Source organism: Strix aluco, chromosome Z, assembly GCF_031877795.1.
Source record: "Strix aluco isolate bStrAlu1 chromosome Z, bStrAlu1.hap1, whole genome shotgun sequence".
NCBI lineage: Eukaryota > Metazoa > Chordata > Aves > Strigiformes > Strigidae > Strix > Strix aluco.
This window is the reverse complement of record NC_133971.1, coordinates 59406704-59428486: the sequence shown is the minus strand read 5'-3', so window position 1 is coordinate 59428486 and position 21783 is coordinate 59406704. Positions and strand designations below refer to the sequence as shown.

At 39.7% G+C, this 21783-nt stretch overlaps 1 protein-coding gene across 4 annotated transcripts in view; it reads left to right on the top strand.

Annotated features, from left to right (window-relative positions):
* PCGF3 (polycomb group ring finger 3) overlaps positions 1 to 21783 on the top strand; it is a 69760-nt gene that overhangs the window by 33947 nt on the left and 14030 nt on the right. For 2 of the 4 annotated variants that reach the window (XM_074812819.1, XM_074812821.1), the window contains exons 2-4: positions 3334 to 3376; positions 11281 to 11398; positions 17488 to 17584. In XM_074812819.1, the coding sequence (XP_074668920.1) occupies positions 11290 to 11398; positions 17488 to 17584 (206 nt within the window). In that variant the 5' untranslated portion in view covers positions 3334 to 3376; positions 11281 to 11289. Of the gene's footprint in view, positions 1 to 3333; positions 3377 to 11265; positions 11399 to 17487; positions 17585 to 21783 lie in introns of those variants that run through there. The other 2 variants (XM_074812822.1, XM_074812818.1) reach the window with 2 other exon arrangements.

Genomic DNA, 21783 nt, shown 5'->3' with positions numbered 1-21783 from the left:
TCCACTGAGATGTGAGAAATTGCTGGCATGATACTGAAAAGAGGACACGGATGCATTTGTTGCCTTAACATATAATTATGCCGTTGAAGTATGTCATAAAAGACTGCACATGGGCTGTTAATCATAAGTTGGCTTGCTGAAGCAAATTGAAGTCTTTAACCTATTTCTTTCTGCTCAACGAAACGGTTTGTTTCTGGTAGTTTCTTTTGTTAAATCATGCTTTGCAAACACAACGTAAAGAATTTTGTTGAAGTTTACAATATTTTAAAACTCAATTTGGAAGAAAAATTTTCTTATGTGATTGCATTTTGTGAAATCCAGCACAACCTTCTTACTGCTAGTATGTTTGACGTTACTGTTCTCTTTTAAAGTGACCAATACATTAAGTTTGAAAGTAAAAATTCAACAACATAAACCTGACAACAGTTGAAATAAACAACTTTGATATCTGAAACTAAAGCATCCACAAATACTGTTTTCTTTATCCCTCTACCACTTAAAAAAGTTGTCCTGCATCTTGTTTACCTGAGGTAATATCCGCATCATTCTCTAGAGTACTGTGTAGGCTGTATTGACCTTGTTAATAATGAAAATAGGAGTATGACTATTTTTCTGTTCTCTTGAAATAAATTTCTGGCTCACAAATATCTTGCCCTGTGATGGAAAGATTTGCAAGAGTGCAAGGTACTTCATATTAAGCTAGTGGGGTTTTTAATTTGTTTCATTTAGCCCAAATTCTTTTGATCTGTTGCAGGTCAGCATGATATTATTCTAACAAGTTACTGCTAAGTAAATTTCCATACAGAACTGTCTGTTCAGCCATTAACAATTTACATCTTTCTGTTGCAACTGATTATAATAACAGGCTATTTTTATGTTTTAATACAGATAGTTGAAGAGGCAAAAGTTTTGTGCTTGTATTTCTTTGCAATCTCTGACCTGATGACCATGCAACACTGCCTTCAGTTGCATCATGCTGAAAGTGTGAATTAGACTTACCTTTTAACCAGGAATTAGTCCTCTATTTACATGGTTACATTCACAGTGTCAGGAGCCTTTTTTGGATCTTATCTTGATGGAATGAGATATTTGCAGACCTGTTCAGCTAATGTTGTAGATTGTGGAAACGTATGCTAAAAATGAAAATATTTAATAGTATTGAAGAATTTAATATTTAATTTAATATCAAAATAGTTAATTTATCAATATTTATTGGACATCTTTGAGAATAATTAATTAAACTGGCTGCCACAGCAAGGACTGTATTTTTTTGTTCTACAGTTTAATTCAACTTGTTCTAGACATAGGTTTGTCTGCTGGTTTTCATCTGCGTGCATCTACTAACAAAAGTTTGTGAGGCTTATGCCTGGCATAAGCCAAGCCATCGTAAGCATCAGGTTTGAAAATTTTCTTTCCCACAGTAAATTTTGGGTCTGAAAGTTCCATTGTTGTCATGTTATGTTCTTAGAGCTGCGAGTTTCACTTTAATGAACTGTCCTTGTGAATTAAGGCATACCTGCTGCTTCTATTACTGTTGTCATTCAGCTTTCAGTGCTCTGTGACCTTTAGTACTTTTCAGTAATTATTCTGGAAAATTACAAGCATCTGCCACAATGCAGATTTTTTTTCTCCAGCTCTCTCCACTGTGAGCACTATACTTCTGCTTTTTAATGAGGTAACATTATTATACTGTATTTCAGCAAAAGAAAAATATATGTGCTTATCCTTTTAAAACAGAGCAAGGTTGTAATGGTTTGTAAATTTTCAGGCATTCACTTCAGTTCTGAATTTATATCTGGTAAGAGTGACTTCCTGGTTTGCTTTACAAAGCTAGGTGGTACAAATGAGAATTACAGTTTGCTAATCTGTCAAGTTATCAAAAGCAGTCATAGCAGTTGAACAGTCCTTTAAAGAAAATCCATTTTGGAATATTAGTACTCACTTCTGACTTAGTGTGCAGGATCAGTAGAACAATCCACTTGCCTGGTGTCCAACAACTGTCTAGATAGAAGATGCAGTTTATAGTGGTGATTTAGCACTCACTTGATGGTTGTCTTTTCCCTCGCAAGTTGGGTGCCACTTTTTTAATCCAGCTGAATGAAAGTGTTACCTTGTCCTCTTCCAGTAAAAGTGAGGGAAGATGCGTGGCAATTACTTTTGAAAGGCTGTTACTCAGAAGTTTATGTTATGATATGTTCTTGGAATGGTGATAAGCCTCTGACTCAGTTTCTTCAGAAACTGTGTCATTGACTGCTCTGTTCTCCACATTTTGCTGCAGAAATAGATGGTTTTTTGTGAGAAATGCCTTCTGGAGTTGCTTCTCCTGTCCATATGAGGGGCTTTCCATCCTTGGTGAGGACTTTTTTTGTGGAGTCCAACAAAGGAGCATCTCATACAACTCTGCATTGCTTCCAGTTAATAGTAATTCTTTCTCTGAATGCAGTCAGGGAAGTTCACAGAGGAATTGCTAAGAGATTTTTATTTGCATTGTACTGAAGTGTTCTCGCCTAGTGCTATCATTAATATCTACTTGAATCATTGTATTTATAATTCCCTTAGCAATGTAACAGTAAAATCAGTAACTACAAGCTATGCCTTTGATTTTTTAGAACAGGAAGGCTGAAGTAGCAGTACTCTTTACCTGTCTCTGTAACATCAGAGTATTTGCCTGTTTGAATTAACTTAATAAGAAAAATTGCCTTCTGTCAAGCTAATCTATTTGTGTGGGATTATCCCCTGGCAAAGGTCTTTTTTTTTTGTTAATACAGTTTTATTTTGGAAAATATCTAGAGGTTCTACAAATACAAAGTATTTCCTTGAACAAAAGTATTTTTGGAAACTTAAGATACAAAGAGCAGATTACTTGCAAATATAGCTTGAAAATAATATTCATCTGGCTGTGGATCTTCAAAATTTCTTTTCTTACAGACCGATCAGTATCTAGTCCATAGGTTGTGGTTCAAGGTTTCTGCTTATTTGTTTGGTTATTTTCCCTGTCATTTATGAAGATTATGAATTTCTTTTCATTTTGCCATCACATGGTGACAGGACTACTTGGATTTTTGAGTAATTTTTGTTGCCTATGTGTGTCCTTTCATAGGACTGTCTTACACAGGTTTTTTTTCTTTTTTCTTTCCTGAGGATCTAATTCCGACAGTCTTTTCCCCCTTTCTCTTTCTTACTCAGAAATGCCCCTGCCCTGCTGTTGTCTTCAATTAATATAGATACTTAGAAACTTTTAGGTGAATTTAGTGAGCTAAGTATTTCTTTGTGGCAGCTGGATTTCGAGGAATTTTGGATGTTAACTTTCAGACTATTTTTCTGTCTTTTCAGGTCTCTGGATGGCAGACTCTGAAAAGAAATGCTGTTTTAAGAGGTATGCCTCATGTAGGCCAGAATATTCTTGACTAATATGTATGTAAGTTATAAGGCCATACTTCTAAGGAGTCCCTCTGCTGATCCTTTCTGTAAACTTGCATGAATAATAGTTTGCAGTGCTGAAGTCTGAAGGAAAGGTGAAAGCTTGTACAGAGACATTCAGGCTTGTTTTACTGGTGACCCAATAGAGAGATTTGTAATACACTGCTTACCTTGTTGCTTGATTATCTTAATAGAACACTGCTCTAGTGGATGAAGTATAGCCTGAACAAAACCAGTTGACTATCTGACATGTACCTATCTCTGCCAACCTCTCCTGATACTGTGTGTGGGGTTTTGTTTGTTTGCTTGGTTTTTATTTGGGAATATAGTCCAGATGCTTTTGTAATTGTCTTCACTCACTTTGTCGTGGTGTGATGTAAGACTTACCAGGCAGTGAGAAGCTGATACCAGGCCAACCGTGTGGTATAAAACAATGTCAGTTGGAACCAAGATGAAAAAATACTAAAATTTGTGCAAGTGATCATTTTTGCATATTAGCTGGATATTTGGAACATTTTGTGTCTTTGTTTGGGGCTTCATGTTCCAGCACTTAAGGAGAATGCCTGTTCTCCATTGTTGGTATGTTGCTTCTGAATAATTCATTGCTTTACAGCTGTTAGGAAAACAGTCTCTTCAAAATTGAATTGCATAGCTTTTCTATTATGTCTCCCATCCTTTTCAGGATTCATAAGTGGAAAATTTTAGGAAAGTAGGGTTTGTTTGTCTTTCTAAGAGAAAGATTGGTCTAATTCAGTCTTTTCAGGGCTCTCATTGTTTTCATTTTTTTTTAAACAACACCTCCTAATTCTTTTTTAGGCATGATTCAGGTCTCTGAAACCTTAGCATGTTTCCTATTTCTCTAAAGCAGTACAGTGCTGATTTGTTTGTTCTGGCTCAAAAATAATTACCACTGTGAAGTTTAAGAACTTGGGTTAAAAGTGGCTCTTCAGCTATTGACTGAGATTCTGGTGTTGCTGGTTTTCATGCTGTGCTTACAAAGGTCCTAAAGAAAATGATGCTAACAATAAGGGAAGTATTATTGCTATTTTCAACACACCTGTGGACAGAAATAAAGAAGATGGGGCTGCACTATTCTTGGAGGTGTGCACTTGTAGGATGAGAAGCGTTGCACACAAGTTGCAACACAGGACGTTCCTATGAGACAGCATGAGCACTTTTTGCCAGTGAGGGTGCTCAAACCCTGAAACAGGTTGCCTAGAGAGGCTGTGGAATCTCCATTCTTGAAGGTTTTCTGCATGTAGCAAGAATAGGCCTAGAGCAACTCAATTTAAATGGGCCTGCTTTGAGCGCAAGGTTGGATTAGAGTAGTTTGGAGGTTACATCCAATCTATGTTATTTTATAAATCTCTGTAACCTGCTGAGGGGTCCCTTTTTTTGCTTTTTACGTTTTTTGTAAAAACAGGTGAGGCTCAGGTTGGTGTGTTTTGTTGCATGTTTTGCTCTGGTATTTTTTTTTTTTAAGAAGCATACGTAGTTGAAAAGTGTTTTGAGACTATAGAACCAAGGAGTTAACTTCTTCCTATTCCAGCAACACAGTTTTGAGGGAGAAGGATTGTGCTTTGGCTTTAGTGTTCACATGTTGGCTAGGTAAAGAGTGAGAAACTTTAATTTTTTATCAGATGTCACTGTTCAGTCAGTGCATTGAGAGTTCTCCGAAAGTTATCTCCAGTTCTTACAGTTTATTTGAGATTGCTTGCTGTAGTAGGTTACTGTTTAAGCAGGTAACTCCATGTAGAAGAACTAATGAACTGCTGCATCCTAGATTTGCCTTGCTTGTCTTTGGCTTTCTAAAAACTAAATTAAGGCATGATATCTCTGTTGTATACTAATTGCCATAGAGGTTTGATGGGAGCCTAAGGTTTGCAGTGTTCAACTGTGAAAAAGGAGCTATTGGGTTTGGAAAATGACATTGTAAATGTTCAGATTCTGCTCTGTCCTCTGAAGTTGCTTGCTTTTATATAGGAAGACAACTTTCTTTGAGACATCTGCTTCCGAACTTGGCCGTGACCCTGTGAAAGATTCAGAAGTTCTTGAGCGTGCATCTTCTACACAGTGACTGATTGGTCACATTACAAAATGAGGCAAATTCAAATAGTCTGTTATTGTAGAGGCTGGCTTTTCATACTTCCTCCTGCACAGTCTAGTGAGTTTATAAAGTCACTGTAATGAAGTTTCAATTTGGAGATATGTTTTTGTTTTGTTTTGATTTTTAAAAATTTCTGCAAGAAGACATCAACCTGGGTGGTGTTTTGGAACAGTAGACTTATCATACCCTCGTATGATAAGTTTGATAACTTTGAGCTGGTGTGTATGACTTTAACCTCAACCTGATTCTGCCACTTTTCTTTTTAAAGCAATCAGTTTTAGATTTTGAACTCATGCTAACTTCATTGGGTTGATGTCTATGTGATTATGACTGGATAAGAGTTGTTTAAAGTACAATAAGCAGCTTGAGAGCAGTCAAAACAGTAAGACATTCACCTTGTCTGTTGCATGGCTAGGTGAAGGTAGTGTAATAGTGTAGCAAGTTCTTAGGATTATAGGATAATTCAAGTTGGAAAAGACATCACAAGATCTTGTAATCCAAATGCTCAAAGTATAGTAAGATATGAGGTCAGGCCAGGTTGCTCAGTGCTTTATCCAGTTGTCTGAACATTTCCATGCTCTTAAACTGCAAGCTTGCTTAGGAATGTGTATTCAGAGATGGTTTTGCACTTCCGTTGTTTTTCTTTTTAAGGTTAGATAACTTGTTTTGGAAGTTTATGAATTAACTTTTAGCTTTCGTTTCAACATATCACTGTTTGAAAGATGGGAAGATGGGATTTCTGGAAGATACCACCTTGAATTCAGATTTGAAAAAATCTCATTCCCTTTTTCAAAGGGAATTTTGCAGATGACACCAAGTTGGGTGGCAGTGTTGATCAGCTTGAGGGTAGGGAGGCTCTGCAGAGGGATCTGGACAGGCTGGAGCGATGGGTAAGGCCAACTGTAGGAGTTTCAATAAGGCCAAATGTCGGGTGCTGCACATGGGCCACAACAACACCCAGCAGTGCTACAGGGTTGGGGCCTGAGAGGGACCTGGGGGTGTTGATTGATAGCCAGCTGAACATGAGCCAGCAGTGTGCCCAGGTGGCTAAGAAGGCCAATGGCATCCTGGCCTGTATCAGAAATAGCATGGCCAGCAGGGACAGGGAAGTGATCTTATCCCTGTACTTGGCACTGGTGAGGCCGCACTTCAATTACTGTGCTCAGTTTTGGGCCCCTCACTACAAAAAGGACATTGAATGACTCAAGAATGTCCAGAGAAGGGCAACGAAGCTGGTGAAGGGTCTGGAGCACATGTCTTATGAGGAGTGGCTGAGGGAACTGGGGTTGTTTAGTCTGGAGAAGAGGAGGCTGAGGGGAGACCTCATCACCCTCTACAGCTGCCTGAAAGGAGGTTGCAGAGACCTGGGGATGAGTCTCTTTAACCAAGTAGTAAGCGATAGGACAAGAGGTAATGGCCTCAAGCTGCTCCAGGGAAGGTTTAGACTAGATATCAGGAAGCATTTATTTACAGAACGGGTTGTTAGGCGTTGGAATGTGCTGCCCAGGGAGGTGGTGGAGACCCCATCCCTGGAGGTGTTTGTGTCACAGAATCATCTAGGTTGGAGAAGACCTTGAAGATCACCTAGTCCAACGATTAACCTAACACTGACCGTTCTCACTACGCCATATCCCTAAGCGCTATGTCAACTCGAGGTGGTAGATGATTCTGTGATTCTGTATTAAAGGGAAACCTGGATTTGCCTAGAAAATAGAAAAATAGGTTGGTTAAAGCAAGATGGCTAACCTTGGTGGTTCTTAGTCAAACTTCACGTTTTGGACATTGTGTCATTTTGCTGTATAGTTTCTGTTTGTATGAGATTACTAACATGGATTAATTGTACATACAGAAAGTGTCAGTAGTCTAAGCAGAATGTAATTTCATTCAGAATTGTTAAGAGACATCCAGCAGCTGTTAAACATGATTTTTCTCCTTTCTTTATATTATTACATGTTAGTATGGAGGAAGTAGTTCTTTGAGAGTGCTACCTAAATAGTAAAAACAGATGCTGAAACTTCTGAAGGATACTGAGATTTTAAAAAGATAGATGTCATCTTGCTTTCATGGGAGCCTAGCGGTTAAAAAAATTAACTAGGTTTTCAGTTGCTTGGTTGATGAACTCAATATTTCAACTGAAATTTGCAAGCAGATTAGAGTGATATAAAATCTTAAATTTTTAATAAATAGATTTTTAATTCATTACATTGAAATAGTGGGTAGACTTTATAATAATTAAGGTGGAGTTAACATGACATAGAAATAGGGCTTGGAGATTTATGATATGATATGCTTGTCATCATGTCTTGGAAATTTTTTGTACCCTCTGCTTCTATATTCAGATCTAATCCACACTTCTTCCCCTACAGCAGTGTACTTCAGTGTATATATGGTTACTTGAAAAGTATGTTTGGTCTGGTTTTTTTGGTGGGGTGTTAAGAACTTGATGGTCTTATGTGATGAAAGTGACTTTTAACTTTTGTTTGGCAGCAGGCTGTAGGAACATGAGAATGTTGGGACTCCTTCCCAAGAGCAGATGTGTGGTTCAAATAGACTAGTATCCCTTCTGAGTTGACAGTCGTTAGCATATTCCTGTTAGGGACATGAAAGGCATCCTATATTAGCCTCTACCCACATGCAGAGTTTATTCCTAAGTATTGTGAATGGTAGCTTAACTTCGTATTTTGTAGTATGACTGTGTATCCCTTTCAAATACATTTATAATGATAAAAAAATAGTTGGCGAAATTTGCAATTATGTTTTCTACTTTCCTCTGAAGTGATACAAAACAGATAGCTGATGAATGTGGAATTACTTTACGTTTTTAATTTATTGCCGTTATTAATGAATTTTAATTTCTTACATGAGGCTGCAGTGTTAGTCCTTCTATTTCTTATTTATATATATCTGTAGTTTTGCTAATTTTTTTTTTTTCTCTTTCCCTCTGGGAAACAATTAAAGTTGTCTTCAAAGTCTGAGTCTTTATGTTGTCTAACTGAACTGGTATCTTGGTAATATATCATTTTGTTGATAGCTCCTCCCTTCCTTTCTAAATAGATATGAACTGGTCTGGCCTTTTTAAATTTTTTTTTTAGTTATTTTTAATAAGGCTTCTTATTGTTATACATTAACTGCTTTAAAAAATGAGAGGCATTCCAATTTTATTCTTTTTGCTGAGACTAGAAAGACACGGGTATCAATTGCACAAGATGCAGGCTAAAGTGAAGTCCAACACTGACAGCTTGCTTACAGGCCTTGAAAGTTGCATTGTTTATTGGAGATTGAAGCTGTGTTGAAGCTACCATGTTTGGGCCTCTGCATATGCAGAGAAGAGATCATTCTCTTGTTCTAGCAGCTGCAAGATAGCAGTGTGGGCCTTGCCTTCTCGAGAAATCTCCTACTGTAGGCTTTGTCTTGTTTTGTAACTGAGGTGTCTAATGCCCTGGAAAAACCTGTTCCCATTCTGCTGCCTCTTCCAATAGTTCCCAGTTTCTGTTCTTTAAACATCTGAAGAGAGGGGTTTTGTGTCATTCTTGAAAGGTGTATAAAATTTTCATAAGATTGATTTGACAGGCTTGCTCTGGATATTCCAGAATGCATGTATTTTTCCATTGCCAAAAAGTGTATGATTTTGTTTCCCGTTCAGTCAGTGGGGTGTGTATTACCTTTGCTATCCTCTTTTTCTCACACAATGGACTTTATTACCATTTAGTAGTATTTTTACCTTCTTCACCATATGGTTCATTCATTGTTCTCATAATATTATATCCCATCTGAACTGTTTTTTGTTAATTGCAGGTGTTTTTTCCTAGTGGCAGTGCTTGTCTCTGTGTGTGTAGTGGGGGAAAATGGTCATGCTTTTTCTAGAAAATAAATAATTTATTTTCTTTCACTGTAATATCTTTGGCTCTTCTGCCTTATTAGAGCTTGGATTCAGTCTGTGGTGATACTGAACACATTTTTCTGAATTTCTGTCTAGGCAAGTAACTGGAATTATATTGATATTGCCTTTTTAAGTACCCTTGTAGTTTAATTTCTCTTTTGCCAGTCATGAATTATGTTTTCCAATGTCCTGGCTTTCTTTTTAACTAGTTCCTGAACTCATCTTAAAGAGTGATGTTGAATAGCTCTTCCCCTGTGCCATAGAAATGTACTTTCTGCAGTAGCTTCTTTAACTGGAGACCACATGCACTAACTTCCAAGGATGTAATATGTGGCTGGTTTTCAGTTGGTTAGAGATAAATCTATAACATACAATTTAGAAAAGTAATTCAGTTTCCTAGCGGAGATTCTGACCTATCTTGTGTACTGCAAAACCAAGTTGTGCTTTCATTCTGCTGTAATGGCTAGTCACTAGCTTAATTAAGAAATGTCAAATACCATAAAGTTTGATTTTTGTGTCATTTACTTTTTAGCCATGAGACCTGGAAGTTGTCTTAGACATTTTTATATAGGACAATGCAGATCTTAATGGGTGGGTGTTGGATGTGCTTTTCCATAGATTATAATGGAATATAAAGTACTTTTTCAGTGCTGGTATAGTTCAGATCTGTGTGAAAGTGTGCCTTTTGGTAGTTCTTTTTGCTTAGTACCACTTCATTAAACAGAAAAAGAATATGAGAAATTAAAGATCAGACAACCTTCTTACGATATTTCTACGTAAAATTTGGGAAACATGTAACAGTTCAAATTTTGAAATATTTTCCAAAATAAGTTAGATGAAAATGAGTATTTGTAAGCCAGGGAAATAAAATCACTTTAATGGAAAACAGTGTAGGGTGGTGATTTCCGCAGTGCGGCAATCAAGTGTAATAGGTTGTAAGCCAGTTTAGCCTGTTCTGTTAATTAACTTGAATGCTGTCCACTCATGGTAACAGTACAATTTTCATTTAAATATATTGTGAAAAATAAAATATAGCTATAGTTAGAAGGTAACAGTTCATTAAGGCATGGACTTTGTGTGGTGTTTTCTCTAAAAGCAATTGAGGTTGCTGCAAAAAAAAAGTTAAATGAGCTGTTTAATTTTTAATTTCTGATTTTTCTTCCTTTTAATAGTGGTTATGCCATCCCTTGCTCTGAAGAAAGAAGAATTTTCTAGCTCAAATTTCTAGTTCAAGTTTCTTAATACAACAAACTGCAACTCTGCCAATAAGACTATTTTAGTTTGTAATGTGTTCTTTAATTGATTTTAAATAAAATGGGATTTCAGAAAGTATACTTTTCAACTCTATTATTGAGACACAGCTTCAATATTATGCTTTAACCGTACTGGAACAAGGCAGACACTTAAAAGTGTGGTTAAACCAACTATGCCAAATTAGACCTTGTTATTTTGACTTTTGAATTATCAAAATGCTTTTGATTCTCAAATTTCTTTGAGTATTTTCTCTCTCCAAATTTTTGTGATTTTTTTCCCCATTATTAACTGAATGTGATGACTTAGATCACTAGAATAATAGGGGTTCACCTTAAATCCAAGTGCCTTGGTTGGTAAAGGAACTTCTTTATAGCATGCTAGAAAGACTTTTCTGTGCCATTGAAATTTTAACTTGCAAAATAGTGTGGATTTTACACTGTTTCACTTCTGTGAAGTCCTTTAAAAGTTAGTGCTATCACACGTTCATATGCATACAGTATATGGGAGCCTGAAGCTGTATGAACATATCTTCAGGGTTAATTCTAGTTAATCTTTGTTCTCAAATTATTTTTACCTGATCGCTACAGCTGTGTTACTTTATGATATGTCTTTTCTGCAGACACCAAAGATGCTAACAAGAAAGATTAAGCTTTGGGACATTAATGCCCATATAACCTGTCGTCTGTGCAGTGGATACCTGATTGATGCTACTACTGTAACAGAATGCTTACATACTTGTAAGTAGAAGTATAATTAAGTTAAAGACATTGGGTTTGGTTTTGTTTTTTTAACTTCATGTGCAACATGTTTTAATGGTTTTTAGTTGAAATTAAAAAATCTGTTGTGCATTAGCCAAAATAACTTTTCTAGACATTGCTTTTTTTAACAGGTTATTAATTTTTTTAATAAAGTAAATGAAGAGAACATTAAAGTTGTACTACACAAACTTGAAGCCATGTACAATTAGTGGTAACATATGCATTCAAGAATACAGCCTGTCTTCCTCTAAAGGAATGTGGAATGCCTAGTTCTCTCTTCTATGACAGTTGACATAGCATGTGTTCTCCACCTGGAGCCTTCCACATATCTCTTGTTCTCCTGTTCCTATGCAGAAAACAGCCATAGTTTATCAATAAAGAATAAATACATTGTATTGTACCCTAGAAATAATTTTTTGTTGCAAAACATTGTGATGAAGTAGTTGTTTGTTGTTATGTTGCTTTGTGAATTTCTAGTTTCACATTGGTGAAGTATGCCCTAGAACCTTGCAAAGCCTTTTCAAAAAAACTGAAGGTGTAAGTCCATCCCAGCATCTTTGTTGTTGACATCGTGGGATATAGGAGTGCTAGGGTTCACAGTATTCTCATGGAAACCTTACATATTAGCACAGTTCCAACTAAAGATCCAGAAAGATTCCTTCTAAGCAGAAGCACCCTTATAGTCCAAAGTGCTAACTCCAAAACTATTCTTTGTCTTGAATCTGTTCTGATACACAGTTGCCTTTGCCAAGGCAGGTATCAGCTGAGGAATTAACTGTCAGTCCAGAAGCCCAGCTGTAGCAACATTAAATAAATATCTGCTGTAGCAGCCACATCAATGCCTTTACACCTTACATTACAGGATTTTACTAGAAGTATTTTTTTCTAGCTGTGTATTCAGAATCCTTGCAATTTACCCACGTCCGTGTCACCCAGGATCTTCTATGTGTCCAGTTTCATCTGATCAGAGCTTAGAATATAATTAATTTTGTTTATATGCACTTGTATTAATCTATTAAATAATATTTGCCATGCAACTTCAAACATCCCATATTTTAAAACCCTTCTGTCACAGTATTTTACTCTTATTCTGATAAAGCTAGTATGTTGTTTGAATAGCTTAATGACTCATAATCCTAAACTTTCTTGGAAGGGAATTATTTGGTGGCAGTGACTTCATCTCTACAAAATGAAAGTCTCAGCGGAGTTAGTCTTCACCTAAAATGCCTTACAAAGGGGAAATACAGTGCTCATGATTTGTGAGAGATTACATTTTCCGTTGTATTCCATTTAGTAGTTCTGTTCATCAGCTTTGAGTTTGTTCTTGTCACACTTCCAGGTCATTTTGATTATTCTCATGTCCCTTCTGCATCTGTTTCACATCTTAATTTCCATAGTGTTCTTTTTGAAGTGTAGAGATCCTTAAGCTACACTTCTTAGTTCTGTGCCACATTCTTTACTGCAGCTATTAACAGGATTATATGCAAACCTAGTATTATAATAAATTTACGTGGCTGACATGGTTCTTTAAAAAAACCCAACCAAACCCACAAAACCCCCTCACTAACATCATCTACACCATTTCTTACATTTGCTTATGGAGGAAATTTTTAGATTAATCCACAATGCTACAGCCACGGAATGCTCCTTCCTAGCTTCTGCTTCCCCCGCTCCCTGTGACTTGTCCCTCCCTTATTTTGGCTGTTTATGTTTTCAGAATACTACTTCAGTGTGTGCCCTGTAGAATTACAGTTTTTTGAGCAGAGGCACACAGCCTTGTCTTGTTTTAAAAACTTTATACATGTTGGTGTTGTTTGTATTGTGTATGTTAACGCTAATAATATATGTTCCTGGAAAAGCACCCTTGCAAAATCTATCCTGAAAGTAACCTGCCTTTTGAGATACTGGATTCTCTGCTGAATTACACCACTTTGAAATTTTCTCTGTTTCTACTCAGAACTGCATGGTGTTCTTATCTTTTTCATTTTTTTTCTAATTTTCTGTCCTTCAGACATTCAGAGACTCTTCACTTCAGTAGTAAATGTAGCTCTTGAGTCCTTTGGTAAGAGTCATTTGGAGGACCATGGCCAGTCCTTTGGAGGGACAGGGCCAACTTCATTTTGTAAAACAGAATTCAGGGGGAAACAAGCTTTTTTGCTCTCTGCTATATCTTTAGTTTATTGGTGACAGGCAGGCCTATAAGATAAAAACGTCATTAGTAGTAACTCACTGTTAAGTCCTAGTTTACATGTGGTTTCTTGATTAGAATTCTAGGCTAGCAGATATATGCAGGTCTTGTTAAACGTTTACATTTGTAATTTGAGTTTCATTACTGTTTATGTGTGAAATCTGTCCTTTTATGTTATGAAAGGGAAATCCTCATATCTTATGAAAGGTATTGTTTTGTGGGTTCATGAGGATGGTGAAAGACCAACTGTATTTCTTCACCTAGATATAGAAATGAAAAAAGTCAAGAGGAATGAAACTGTTTAAAAAAAAAAAAAGTGAGTGAGGATTAACCTTGCCTGTTCCTTTTCTAAAGAAAGTTCTCTGATGTGTTTAAGTGTACTGTAAAAGTAACCAGAAAATGTACAGCTCAGTTCAGGCCTACAATCAGCGCCCAAGTATCTGGGTAAATGGAGATTGGGGACTTTGGAAATCCCAGTTAGTGGAAAAACTCTAGTAATACTATTGTTTCAGAGCCTAGAATGATTCCCATATAGGCTGTCCCGTGCTCCTAGGACTTCCAGTTTCAGGAGAATTTATTAATCCCAACTTGACCCTGTGAAAAAAGAACCAATCTAGAAGACTGCAGCACCCTCCATAGTCTATCTAATCGCATTTATTTGGAAGCTGTGCTTAGACTAATAAACCTGCCAGAACCGAAGCTGACTTGTGACGAGTTCAGTTTAGGAAGGGTTAGTGTATATCTAGTCCAAACTGGAAGATGTACTGAAATGGGATGTTGTTTTAGAAGGTATCATAGAATCATAGACTGGTATGTGTTGGAAGGGATCTTTAAATGTTGTCTAGTCCAACTCTCCTGTAATGAGGAGTAATCTTTAAGTAGGTCAGGTTGCTCAGAGCCCAGTCCAACCTGACCTTGAATATTTCCAGGGATGGAGCATCTGCTACATCTCTGGGCAACCTGTTCCAGTGTTGCACCACCCTCATTGTAAAAAATGTCTTCCTTATATCTAGTCTGAATCTACCTTTTCTTAGTTTAAAACCGTTACCCCTTGTCCTATCGCAACAGGCCCTACTGAAATGTCTGTCCCCATCTTTCTTATAAGCCCCCTTTAAGTATTGAAAGACTACAGTAAGGTCTCCCCAGAACCTTCTCTTCTCCAGGCTAAACAACCCCAACACACTCAGCCTTTCCTCATAGGAGAGGTGTTTCATCCCTCTGACCATTTTTGTGGCATTCCTCTGGACCCGCTCCAACAGGTCCATGTCTTTCCTATGCTGAGGACTCCAGAGCTAGATGTAGTACTCCATGTGGGGTCTCCAAGAGCGGAGTAGAGGGGCAGAATCACCTCCCTTGACCTGCTGGCCATGCTTCTTTTGGTGCAGACCAGGATACAGTTCGCTTTCTGGGCTGGAAGCGCACATTGCTGGCTCATGTCCAGATTTTCACCCACCATTACTCCAAGTCCTTCTCTGCAGGACTGCTCTCAATCCCTTCATCCCCCAGCCTGTATTGATACTAGGGGTTGCCCTGACCCAGGTGCAGGACCTTCTACTTGATCTTGCTGAACCTCATGAGGTTCACAGGGTCCCTCTTATTGAGCTTGTCTAGGTCCCTCTGAATGGCATCCCATCCCTCAGGTGTGTCAGCCACACCACTCAACTTGGTATCATCTGCAAACTTGCTGAGGTGCACTCTGTCCCACTCTGTATGTTGTTGCTGAAGATATTAAATAGTACTGGTCCCAATACCGACCCTTGAGGGACACCAGTCATCACTGATCTCCACCTGGACATTGAGCTGTTGACCACTATTCTCTGGCTGTGACCATGCAGCCAATTCCTTGTCCACTGAATAGTCTATCCATCAAATCCATTCTCTCCAATTTAGAGAGAGGGGTGTTGTGGGGGACCGTGTTGAGGGCCTGACAGAAGTCCAGGCAGATGACATCCATAGCTCTTCCCTTGTCCACTGCTGTACTTAGTCCATTGTAGAAGGCTACTAGGTTGGTCAGGCAAGACTTGGCCTTGATGAAGCCATGCTGACTGTTTCAGAACTCCTCCCTGTTCTCCATGTGCTTTAGCATAGCTTCTAGGAGGCTCTGTTCTATGATCTTCCCAAGCACACAGGTGAGGCTGACAGGTCAGTAGTTCCCAGGATCCTCCTTTTATACCCTTTTCAAAAATGGATGCAATGTTTCCTTCTTTCCAGTCTTGGGGGACTTCACCTGACTTCCATGACCATCATGGAGAGTGGCTTGGCAATTACATCAGCCAGTTCCCTCAGGACTCTGGGATGCATCTCCTCAGGTCCCATAGAGTTATGTATGTTCAGGTTCCTTAGGTGGTCACAAACCTGATTTTCTCTTAGTAGGAGGGACTTTGATCCCCCAGTCCCTGTCTTGAGGTCCACCCACTTGAGAGGAGTGGGGAGATTGCCAGTGAAAACAGGAAAAATACTCAAGTACTTCAGCCTTCTCCTCGTCCATTGTTACCTTGTCAGTCATGTTCATCGGGTGTGTACACTTTCTTTGGCCTTCCTTTTCTGCCTGACGTACCTATGGAAGCCCTTCTTATTCTTTGCGTTCCTTGCCAAGTTCAGCTCCAGCCACGCCTTGGCCTTCCTGACCCCATCCCTACACAACTGGGCAATGTCCCTTTACTCTTCACAGAATTCCTGTCCCTGCTTCTACTGACTTGGTAAGTCTGGGGTTTGGCTTCACTTTTGCAAATGGATCTATTGCTCTGGCACTCCACTGAAACAGTCTGCTGTGTGAGATCTGTACTTAGTGTGCAAAGCTATGAGGCTTGATCTAACCTCTACCAGCAACAGTACTGTCATCCTAAGCATGTAAATGCAATGAAGAATGTAAACTTACTATGCTTCGTTTGCTGATCCTTAATTTTTTTATATTAACAGGTGTTTATTTAATTGTACTATCATCTTGTCTGAGAGGTTGATGGCCCTATAGTTACAGTAATTTTATGTGATAAGAATGAGTGCATTACTACCAAGATTACATGAAGTGCTGCAGTTTAAGAAAAAGCTATTTCCCACTCCCCCCCCCTTTTTTTTCCCTGCATTTTTGAGTTGGAACTTCAAGTGTGTCAGGATATCATGTAGTAGTGCACAATAGAGTACTGTTTCTGGAAGGGGGTGGGGGGTAATATAAATAGTTTATTTTGAATGAAATACAGATGGTTGTATATATGCGTATGGAAACAGTTCCAAAACTATGCAGCTTTATAATGAACGACTGCTTTAGCAACTTCTACCAGGTCATTTTACAAATACTGAAGGTCTGTGCCCATGTAATTTTTTTTTTTTTTGGTGGAAGTTTAACTGTAGTGTACTTTGTGAAAGTTAGAATCTAAATAGCACCTGGATATCCATTTTTTGAAAGTTTTTTGTTCTTTTAAAAAGTATCCAACTTTGAAATAACCTTGTTGGTTGGGTTCATTTCCACTGAACTCTTTACTTTTACATGTGGCCATGGTTAAGGCAAATAGGCTTAGTATCTTAATGGCATACAGTTTCTGTAATACTATCTGTGCAAGCTGAATGGTGCAAGCAATATGATGTTGACCTGCTAGAAATTGTTGTTCTAGTAAATTCTGGAGTAGAATTCTGTGTTGTATGCTTTATTAGGAAGACTCTGGCTAGGTACAGATGCCTTAATTCTGGTGCATCACTTCCCTGTATCAAAAACATTAATGACAGATATTGGAAACTGTATTCTGCATGATTAGACATCACGCTTACATGATGTAAAAAATTAACTTTGTGAAAATTTCAGTAAGGTGCATTTCTGTGACTGTATAAAACAAACTTTATTATGCTTCTTTTATTTCTTTTTAATTATGAATGTCATTGTTATCAGTCTGTAGAAGCTGCCTAGTGAAATATTTGGAGGAAAACAACACCTGTCCGACCTGTAGAATTGTTATACATCAGAGCCACCCATTACAGTATATTGGGTAAGTATGAAAGCAGAAGTGCAGCTAAACTCACTCTAGACTGTTTCAGCCTCTTTAATGCAGCACAGCTTTTTCCTAAATTTTCTTACTTGCTTATCCAGCAACATTTAAAAGGAAGTTTGAAGGTGATTGAGGAGATACGGATCAAACTTTGCTATGAATTTGCAACTCCTTGACATCTGTTAGCTTCTTCCAGACTTGAAAGCAAGCAAAGTATGGACTTTACTGTTTAATTTCTCTGTGAGTTTTAATGGGATTTAGTCATTCCTCATTCTGTATGCTTCAGTTATAAAAGTTATGTTAATGAAACAGAATAATTAGTCTTAGTTGAACAGCGTTTTTCAGTGTCTGACAGAGTAATGAGAGAAATAACTGTCAGCTTTATTGTTCAGTTAATCTTTCAAAGGTCTGTTTAGTTCATAGGAACTGGTAAGAATATGGCAGAAAATATATTCAACCAGTAGCTTTAATCTCTAGAATGGAACAATATTGTCCTTCGTTCTGTTTTGATCCCTACACAGAGTGCTCTCGCTTTCTGGCTTAATATGAATGTGGTATTAATATGAATATGGTATTGTTCATAGTTTTCCCTCTTTTTTTTTTTCCCTAAGTATTTTTGTTTTGTTTTGTTTTTCTTTTATTTTCGGAAAAGATATTGCCTTTCTTTTCCTTCAGTGCTATCCTTTCATTTTACTGAACTGTAGTAACTTTTTGTCTTGGTTTCAGCTGGGATAGAGTTAATTTTCTTCCTAGTAGCTGGTAGAGTGCTTTTGGATTTAGTATGAGCACAATATTGATAACACGCTGATGTGTTGTTGCTAAGTAGTGCTTATCCTAAATTAAGGCTTTTCAGTTTCCCACTGCCAGTGAACAGGTGTACAAGTAACTGGTAGGGATCATAGCCAGGACAGGTGACCTGAACTAGCCAAAGGGATATTCCAAGCCATAGGACATCATGCTCTCAGTATATAAACCTGGGTGGAGGAGAGGGGCTCCGAAGAGGAGGATAGTAGCGGGGGACCCTTCTGAAAGTGTCAAAAACCCACGGCAAAACCGCAAGCCAAGAAGGCAGAAGCCCAGGGCAGAGGGAGAGCCTCAAGCTGTGCCCCGCCCCGAGCGGGAAGAGCAAGCTGCAAATGAGGGCAGTGGAGACTCAGAGTGGGGTGAAGACTGGAGTGATGATGCCCAATGCCCCTCACATACAAGAACTGCCCAGGGAGGTGGTGATCAGGAGCGCGGCGAACAGGACGGGCAAACAGGGCATGGCGCGTCAGAAGGCTGTGGCACAGCAGTTCGCGCAGACAGGGCATAGTCCCTCTCCTGGGTCTAGAGCTTATCTGAGCTAGTTGTCTTCTTGCCGTCCTCCATGAGTAAACTGAACTATGGTCTCCACTCGTGTCAAAACCACCACCAGAAAGAATGTGGCAACCCAGACAGAGCTGCCACGCAAACATGCAGCAGTTCAGGCCCCAGGCTGCAGGGAGTGCCTGAGCCTGTCAATCCTGCCAGAGGGCAGCAGTGACAGCACCTGTGTGTGCTGTGATCAGCTGGATGACCTGCTCAGCCTGGTGGAGGAACTCAAAGAAGAGGTTGAAAGATTAAGAAGTATTAGAGAGTGTGAAAGGGAAATTGATTGGTGGAGTAGCACCTTGGCACCCATGAAGCATAAGGAGCAAATGGAGGCTCCAAAAGAGGCAGGCGATCCCTCAACCTCTTGCTACCAGGCAGAAGGAGGGGGGAGACTGGAAACAGGTCCCAGCTCAGGGATGCAGGAAAATCCCCTCCTGACCTCCCTCATCTTTCATGGTACCCCTTCACAACAGATATGCGGCCCTGGAACTTTTGAATGAAGTAGAGAAGGATGAAGAAAATGCATCATACAAGGAGGAAGATGAAGGTCAACAAGGCCAGGTCGCTCTAGACCAGGTATTAAAACCAATTCTAAAAGAAAACCCAGAAGGGTCATTGCAGTGTGTGACTCCATTCTGAGGGGTGTCAAAGGCCCAATATGTAGACCAGATCCACTTCATAGGGAAGTCTGCTGCCTTCCTGGGGCCCAGGTGAAGGACCTTATGGCAAAACTCCCGGCTTTAGTGAGATCCAAGGGCTACTACCCTCTCTTGATTTTTCGGGTAAGTAGCGACGATATTACCAAGAGAAGTCCTAAATCAATGAAGAGAGATTTCAGGGCCTTGGGGAAACTTAAGGAGTTGGGGGCAGAAATAGTGTTCTCCTCCATCCCTTCAGGTGCAGGGATGGATGAAGAAGATCACAGGAGAACCCAACAGATGAACTTGTGGCTCCGATACTGGGGTTACCGGCAGGGTTTCGGATTTTTCAATCACGGGTTAGTATACAGGATGCCAGACCTTTTGACATCAGGAGAGATACGCCTGTCCCAGAAGGGAAAAAGGGTCTTGGGGCAGTGGTTAGCTGGGCTCATTGAGAGAGCTTTAAACTGGATTTGAAGGGGACAAAACTGGAACTCCCAGACATAAGCCCCAGGATAGATTACCAGAGTTTGTGAGCTGTTGTGCCAGTGATGATCCTCACCCTACCATCTCAGTGGAGGCAAAGGATGGAGACATGCAGAACGACAAAGATGCAAGGGATACTGATGGATCAGTAACCGTGGTAACACCTGTGAAAGCTCAGGCTGGACTTAGGACCTCTAAATGCAAAAAGGTGCTGGGGACATCAGCCCATCTGAAGTGCATGTATACCAATGCACTCAGCATGGGTAACAAACAGGAGGAGCTTGAAGCCATGATGAAACAGGAAAATTATGATGTTGTGGCTATTATAAACATGGTGGGATGTTTCCCATGACTGGAGTGCGCCAGTTGATGGCTATAAGCTCTTTAGGAGGGATAGACAAGGAGGGAGAGGTGGTGGGATAGCGCTGTATGTTAGGGACTGTTATGATTGCTTTGAGTACAAGTGTAGTGAAGACAGGGTGGAGTGTCTTTACGTTAGAATCAGGGGGAAGGCCAACAGGGCAGATGTTGTAGTAGGAGTCTACTATAGGCCACCCACCCAGGACAGAGAGGTGGATGAAATATTCTGTAGGCACTTAGGAGAAATCTCACAATCGCTTGCCCTTGTTCTTGTGGGAGACTTTAACTTCCCAGACATCTGCTGGAAATACAAGCAGAGCAGAACCAGTCCCGGAGATTCCTGGAATGTGTGGGAGATAACTTCCTGACACAGCTGGTGAGTGAACTGACCAGAGAAGGTGCCCTGCTGGATCTCCTCTTTGTGAACAGAGAAGGACTGGTGGATGATGTGGCGGTCGGAGGATGACTAGGGCACAGCAATCATGAAATAATAGAGTTCTCTATTCTTAGAGAGGCCAGGAGAGGGGGCAGCAGAACTGACATCCTGGACTTCCAAAGAGCTGAATTTGACTTGTTTAGGCAACTAACTGCTTGACAGAATCCCTTGGGAGATGGTTCTGAAGGGGATAGGGGTCCAGGAAGTCTTAATGGGACAGGAGCAGGCTGTCCCCAGGTGCTGTAAGAGAAGCCAGCAACAGAGAAGACCACCCTGGCTAAACAGGGAGTGTTGGCTGCAGCTCAGGGAGAAAAGGAGAGTTTACAGCTTTTGGAAGAAGGGGCTAGCCACTCACAATGATTAGAAAGATGCTGTGAGGCCCAGCTAGAAATTACCCTGGCTTCAGCAATCAAGGACAACAAGAAATGTTTCTATAAGTATGTGAGCAACAAAAGAAAGACCAGAGAGAGCCTTCATCCCCTGCTAGACACAGGAGGAAACATGGTAAAAAGTGATGAGGAGAAGGCTGAGGTGCTTAATGCCCTCTTTGCCTCAGTCTTTAATAACAAGACTAGTTGTATTGAAGGAATCCAGCCTCCTCAGCCAGAAGACAGAGACTGGGAGAACGACCACCCCACAATCCAGGAGGAGACAGTCAGTGACCTACTGCATCACACAGACACACACAAGTCTATGGGACCAGACAGGATACACCCGAGGGTGTTGAAGGAGCTGGCTGGGGTGCTCACCAAGCCGCTTTCCATCATTTACCAGCAGTCCTGGCTGACCAGGGAGGTCCCGACAGATTGGAAATTGGCCAATGTGATGCCCATATATAAGAAGGGTCGGAAGGATGATCTGGGAAATTACAGGCCTGTCAGCTTGATTTCAGTGCCTGGGAAACTGATGGAGCAGCTCATCCTGAG